Source organism: Lycium ferocissimum, chromosome 11 (genome assembly GCF_029784015.1).
Source record: "Lycium ferocissimum isolate CSIRO_LF1 chromosome 11, AGI_CSIRO_Lferr_CH_V1, whole genome shotgun sequence".
Lineage (NCBI taxonomy): Eukaryota > Viridiplantae > Streptophyta > Magnoliopsida > Solanales > Solanaceae > Lycium > Lycium ferocissimum.
The window spans coordinates 22,355,982-22,363,140 of record NC_081352.1 but is presented as its reverse complement, the minus strand read 5'-3'; the positions used below and the strand labels follow the sequence as shown (position 1 = coordinate 22,363,140).

The following is a 7,159-nucleotide window of genomic DNA, read 5'->3' as shown; positions in this document are numbered from 1 at the left end:
CTCTCTGACCAAATTTAAGTGTCTTAGTCTAACTGAGCATGGAGTTTAACAAACAAAGGGACAATTGTGAATTTTATCTTTGTTAAATTAAAGATGTATGTATTCCTTCAAATCTTATTGGTCTTAAACTTGCTATGTCTAATATTAGAATTATTAACTTATTAAATATAAAAAAGGTCACTCTTTTTAGAACAAATAAAAAAAACTAAGATTCAAATTTTTTTTTTATTATTACAAGGGGTAGGAGAAGAAAAAATAGGAAAGGGGGTTACAATGTGGGCCATAACCAATAAGTATATTTGAATTGGGACGGAGTGACTAAAGCAGAAAACGTCACCACGTGAACTAATAGGAGAGAGCAATATGGTACTATGACAATGCAGATTCGTACAACAAAGAAACGGGCTAAACCGGTTCCCCAATTGTACCCACCACAAATAATTAATCAAAAGAAAAGAACCAAAAGGTACAACCCTAATCAGCACAAAAAAGAAATGCTGAACGCCTGAATTCCCCGAAAGCCGACGGACCCCCGGAGATAAAAAAATTATCTGTTCGGCCGGAATTTTCGTGTAATCAAGATGGTCGATGTTGAGGCTTCTCCACCACCTGATATCAATGACAAAGTGATAGCCTCTCCTCCTCATCACGCAATCTCAATGGTTCTAATTCTCAATTTCATTTTGATTTTTGTCTTGTTTTTTTAACCTCATTTTGTTGTTTTATTAATAATTTTGAGTGCAGTATCCATTTATTATTCATTAATGCTTTCATGATCATTTGGTGTGTCTGTGTTTCTATGTGTGTTTGTAAATACTCACCCGTTTCAATTTGTTTGTCTTACTTTTGTTTTTAGTCTGTTTAAAAAGAGAATGTTTCTTTTCTTTTCTGGCGACTCTTTAATTTCAACATGTTTAAGACTACAAGAATTAAAGGACATTTTAGTACCTTTCCTTTGATTTCATCTTGCTTTTTGGCTTGTTTTGTACCTCATTTTGTCGCTTTATCACAAGTTTTTTTTTTTCTTTTTCAATGGTTCCATTTCTCACATTTCCTTCGATTTTGTCTTGTTTTTTAACCATGAAGTTTGTTTTCTCCGAAGTGTAGCATCCACTTGTTATTCATCAATGCTTTAATGATCATTTCGTGTTCTTTCAGTTTCTTGCTCTGTGTGTGTTTTTGTCTGTGTGTGTTTGTGTTGTTGCTGTTCAGGTTTAGCATGCACTAGCAAAATCACAATGGATTACTTTGTCTTGAGAACTAGATGGAAAAGCATGATATAACTTCAATGTACTAGAATTAGAGAAGAAGGTATTACTCATTGAAGCAGGACATGAAATTCTTATACTTTTATTTAGCGATATGCGCCTAAAACTATGATTGTCTAGGTTTTCTGTTGCGAAGTTTTTGACTTGTCAAAGTACTAGTGGGATTCTGAAGAGACTGAGGATATCTACCATGTAAAAATGATAACTTTGTCTTTAAAGTAAGTAGCTTGATACCATCAAAGTGTAGATATCAGCTGTTTTGTATTGGACTATCAGCATATTTCACTCATTACATGGTCTAATAGCATGTCATTCACAAAACAAATGCACTGTTAATTAACGAAATTGGCAGTATGAAGAAGAAATGAGGATTCAGAATATCACACATTGATTGATCAAAGGGATATTCAACAATGAAAAGAAAGATAGATTCTTTGGGATCCTTCCTTTTTTCACACGGAACGAAAAAAGATAGAATCAAAACTATGCATGAGACTTTTATCTCAAATGGCTCCTAAGTGATAAAAGAAAGAAGGACCCATTTTCTTTCTTTTTTGATAACCTTCCTAGCGTATGTATAAGACCGAATCCAATCAATTTCTGAAAAGGATTACTAGTCCTCAACTTTTCGAGAAATCCATTCTATTGAATCTGACTCATAGTGATCATTTATCAAAGAATGACTCTAGTTATCAAATGATTGAACAACCGGGAGCAATTTACTTACGATACTTAGTTGACATTCATAAAAAGCATCTAAACTAACCTTGAGGAGTTGCTGAATCTTTACGACATTAGCAGTATGAAGAAGCCTAACAGTTAGGCTTCATCAAAAAAAAAAAAAAAAAAAAGAAGCCTAACAGTTAGGAGTTGCTGAATCTGTATGCATAATACTGCAGCCAGCCTGCAGATACGTTTTCAACTGATGCTGTAGTCGGGAGCATCATAGCATATAAAACGGTTACATTTTTTTATATGTGATGAATTTGTTCATTTGCTTTACAGTCAAAAGAGTTCATTTTTCTGAATCTATGTGGTTTGGTATCATCTCCGTGATTTCACTTGTTTGTAACATTGTTGGCCTTATGGAGTTCTAGCATACATGTTTTTGTGTCTTTTTTAAATGTGGATATGTATTATAGGTAACTGAATCCGGTCTTTAATTTTAAGGTGCCTAGTGAAGGAGAATGCGCAACGGGAAAGAGGAAGGATCAAGGTATTGGTGAACCTGAAGGGAGCAGAAAAAAGAAGAAAAAACAAGCTGCCACTCCTCGTCCTGCTTGCTCTTGGGTGCACTTCAGGTGACATGTTTATTTTAGTAAATACCTCATCTTTATAACCTTTTTATCTATTTTCCAATCATGTCTGCTAATTCTGAAAATATCGTTTTCAGCCGTGACTTTATTAAAGAGTATAGTGCTACACATCCTGAATCTTCAGGCCTGAAAGCTGTAAGAATCTATTTCTATATTTTCACTGTGAGATTCATTAGCTTTCACCTGTTTGTTACACACAAGCATGTTAGTATGAGTGCATTACTTTTCAGGCCACAAAGGCAGCATCAGATGCATGGAAGGTGATGGGTGCTGAGGAGAAGGCAAAGTACACTACTCGTGCCCGTGAAGTGTGGGATAAGTACCTGAGCGCAACACCTGCCCGTACCCCTAAGCCACGAAGACAGGTTAACACCCCCCCCCCCCCCCCCCCACACACACACACACACAAGGTTTTCTTTATTTGATGATCAAACTGGTTATGCTAAGAATGTTTAATATCTTTGACTCCTTATGTTCAACTTTATTGATGGATTACTTATGCAGACCAAACTAGTCACAAGGTGCTCCCCTGGTCGTCTACTTAATGTCTTACAACGGCTCTCACCTGACCAGAAGGAGGCTGTAAAGAGCATGGGGTTTGGTAGCATCCTTGGCCTCAGATGTCGGACTCTTCGAAGAAGCTTGTGTCTTTGGCTATTGGAGAGGTTCAATACTGTAAGACGCAGCTTGGAAATCTGTGGTGAGAGGATACCTTTAACTCCAAGGGATGTGGAACTTGTAATGGGCTTGCCTGCCAGTGGGAAAGATGTGGTGAACTCAGGGTCGGATGAATTGATTTTAGAATTACGTAAAAGATATAATGCCACCAATCGTGGAATTTCTGTCCGTCTTCTGGAGGAACGACTTGCAGCTCCAGAAGCTGGGGAGGATTTCAAAAGGTCGTTCGTGCTTTATGTAATGGGCACTCTATTGTGCCCAACTGCAAGGCTTGACGTGAGCCCTTCTTTCCTCCATTTTTTGACAAATATGGATGTACTCCATCAATATAATTGGGGAAAGTTCTTGCTTGACCGGCTAGTGCGGGAGATTTCTCGTTTTCGTCAAGGAAAGCAACGTGCAGTTGGGGGCTGTCTTTTGTTTCTCCAGGTGACTGTGAATGATGTGATTTACCCATCTCTTTTTTATTTAATTATTGTTTAATTTGATCTTTCATTGGTTTGCAGCTCTTTTACTATGAGAGTGTTGCTGTTGGAGCAGCATATGAATCAGCCCCTGTAGCTTTTCCGTGCCTATTCTCATGGGGTGAGGAGGAGATTAGTGAGAGAGAAAAGCAAGAGAAGGAACTTGGTGGTTATGGCTCAGGGGAGGTACATTCCAATTTTCTTATTTATTAAACCAACATTGTTCTCATATTATTCTAGTTTTATTCTCTCGTGCAGGTAGTCTGCATGGAGAGAGGACTTGGTATGGGTTCATTGGGATACAAAGCCCAAACTGATAGTATGCCGCTGAGAGCAGTGGAACCAATGCAAGAGCTTTCTCATGCACAGGTATAGGAGGGGTGTGGTTAAGTAATTTGTTGTTCTCATGTTAAGTAACCAGTTAGTCTTATAATCTTAGTTACCAAATTAATGTCTCGTATGTACTCTGAAGTCCTGATATAAATCTATAAGGGTCACATACCAGTTTATTGATGGAAATAAAAGCTAAATACTAGGTCTCTCATCTTCTTAATAAATCAAATTAAGAACCCTGCGGAAAATCTATGACGGAAGAAAAGAAAGTATGTTCAGAGTAAGATCGACATGGAGCTGATAAAACAAAGAGAAGGTTATCAGAAGATAGTGAGGTGTATGCTTGCCTCAGCATTCTTACAAATTGCAATAGTTTTTTCCTTTATTCCGGGGGTGGGGGGAGATACCTTGGCCCTCAACTCCAGTTAGCCATGTCTCTGCTTTTTTGTTATATATTATAGATGTCTTGGTGACTTTGATCTACTTGGCAGGACATCGAAGATCAAGAGTGTGAGGATACCTTCACACAACAGGTGATCTGCCATCTAATTCTGCTCTCTATTAATTAAATTGTTTTACCCTGAACTGAGACCAGGAAGGAGCACGGCTCCTTTGCTATTATTGTTTTGGCACAGGACTAGCTTCTATGAGCCAGAAGCAAATGATATTGAGACGCTATTAGATTGTTTGGTTGATGCCTTGCTTAAATAATAGATTGAGTGACTAATCAGGGTAAATGATGAATAATATATCACAAACTAAAATTTAGTTATGCTAAACCCAAATACATATGTGGATTTTATTTTAGCAGCAATACCCTAATTGCTCTGGTATTTGGTATGCTTCCAGAATGCTTTTATTGATGCCTGAGTTGAATTGTGAAAATGATCTTCCGCTGCTACTGCATTTCATGGCAGATAAGATGCTTTAATGCTGTAATATCTTTTGTTTCAAATCTGTCGACACTTCCTAGAACTATACATATGTTGTATTTTGAGCCTGATAATGAATTACAGCGTTATGTATGCATTTATTTTCGGGAACCTGATGTAATGAATCGTTTTAAATTTACTTTTAAGGATCTTAGAACCTTAGAGTCTTCCGCAATTGTCTCTCTTTTTTTTTCTTCTTCTTCTTCTGTTTGATAAATTACTCCCTCCATCCCTAATTTATGTGAAAGTGTTTGACCGTGCACAGAGTATAAGAGAAAAAGAAGACTTTTGAAACTTGTGGTCTAAAATAAGCCGTAGAAATGTATGTGACTATAAATCAGTTCATTAAGGGTAAAATGAAAAGTTTGAAGTTAAACTGTTACTAAATATGGAAAAATGTCATTCTTTTTGGAACTGACTATAAAGGAAAGAGTTTCACATAAATTAAGACTCAAGGAGAAGTATCATTTATGGTACAAGTTATTTGAAGTATTCTCTTGGAATTGTTGATCAAAATGATTTGCTGGTGCCCCCTTCAGGAACATGCACACCCAGATAGAATCAAGGGGAATGTTGCTTGTGCGGAGATTGAAGTAGCTGCTGGTTCAGGAGAAGTACCTTGTGGAAACATCAACTATGGATGCGCAGAAATTATTGATTACTCAAAGAAAAGAGATCACGAAGAGGGCTGTCCCTATGCACCTTGCACGTGCCCTCTCCAGAACTGCAATGTTGTTGATTCCTCCAAAGAAATCTCATTGCATTTCAGTAATAAGCACTGGGATTCAGGGAGGCGCTTCCAGTATGATTCCCCGTTGCGTGTCTCGTTGAGCAAGAAGGAAACTTTCCTTGTTTTACAAGCAGAAAAAGACGGGGTCCTCTTTCTTCTTTCCAAGGGAACACAAAGTATAGGGCATACTGTTGTGATTACTTGTATCGGCCCAAGGTCATCAAAGGAAGGCTTCTTGTATGATGTAGTATCAGAAAGGGGAAACAGCTCACTGAGATTGAAATCATTTGCTCATAGTTTTCCAGGTAGAGTTGAAGGTTTGCCCCCAGTGGATTTTCTTCTAGTTCCTTTTACTTATCTGGGCTCATCCGGGCAGCTAGATTTAGAGATTTGTATATGGAGCGCGACAGATCCTGGATCAGAGTGAGCTCGGTGGATGTAATATCATAGCTTTTTTTGTATCATTGTATGGAGAACGTAGGAATATGTGATTAATCAGCCTGTTTAGAGAATCAAACTTGCTGCTCAGGGCAAGTGCGTGTTTATTTATAACCGGAAGAAAGGAGAAGCTGCAGGAAAATTATTGATCCTATTTTTGTCCATAGAACATTACAGTTTACAACTTTGCCGTTGGGGAGGGGGCACTCTTGTTATTGTACTGCCCTTAGGGAGTATTCTAATTTCTATGTTAGTGTCTTGGCCATTGGTGTTTGTCTCTAATCTTGAACCAAGGCATTGGAAAAAATTTGTATGCTTTGCAGTATAACAGTGAGAAGTGCGGGCAAAATCATGAGAAAGTTAGCCTTAGGTGAGTAGGATTTATTTCATTAAGCTCGTGAAGAACCAAGCTTATCCTTGCCCTGACCGGCAGCTACTAGGTTTTCTCATCTCTGCTAAGCTTTTCCTGATCTTTGGCAAAAACTTGTTATAGTTCGGAGGGTGAACCTCAACCCAACAATAAGGATGCAACTTAGGTCAACTAACATAAAGATAATATGTGTTACATTTCTCAATTTTATCAAAACAAGATCATAATGACAACTAATGGTGGTGGTGGATAATAACGGTGTTTGGCGATACATAATGGTGATTGATGGTGGTGATTGTTGGTGATAATTGTAAATGGTGGCTAGTGGTGGTGGTTGTAGCTAAGGATGGTGGTGACAACGGTAGTTGATAATGGCGGGCGAGAGCGGTAGCATATCTATTCAGACTCATTAATTGGTTTAAACTTAGAAAACAAATGGATTTGATGACCAAAATCTGAATAATTAAGATGTAGACTTTCATTCAACGCAAGCAAATGAGGCCTGAATTGATTAAAAGCACAAGTCAAAGATCCTAAGATTCAGTTGCTGTCTGTATTGCCTAATTCCCTACATAGTATTAAGCTCTAAAAATCCTTGTTCTCCATTACCTTTTTTTTGGGTGTAAAATC

At 37.8% G+C, this 7,159-nt stretch overlaps 1 protein-coding gene across 1 annotated transcript; it reads left to right on the top strand.

The window, feature by feature from the left end:
* The first annotated feature begins 441 nt into the window (after positions 1-441).
* Positions 442-6,311, top strand: LOC132036128 (uncharacterized). The gene is made up of 9 exons (XM_059426368.1): positions 442-662; positions 2,439-2,569; positions 2,662-2,719; positions 2,815-2,949; positions 3,089-3,691; positions 3,769-3,912; positions 3,985-4,095; positions 4,551-4,592; positions 5,531-6,311. The coding sequence occupies exons 1-9, from the start codon at positions 582-584 to the stop codon at positions 6,146-6,148; spliced, it is 1,923 nt and encodes a 640-aa protein (XP_059282351.1). The 5' UTR covers positions 442-581; the 3' UTR covers positions 6,149-6,311.
* The last annotated feature ends 848 nt before the right edge of the window (positions 6,312-7,159 follow it).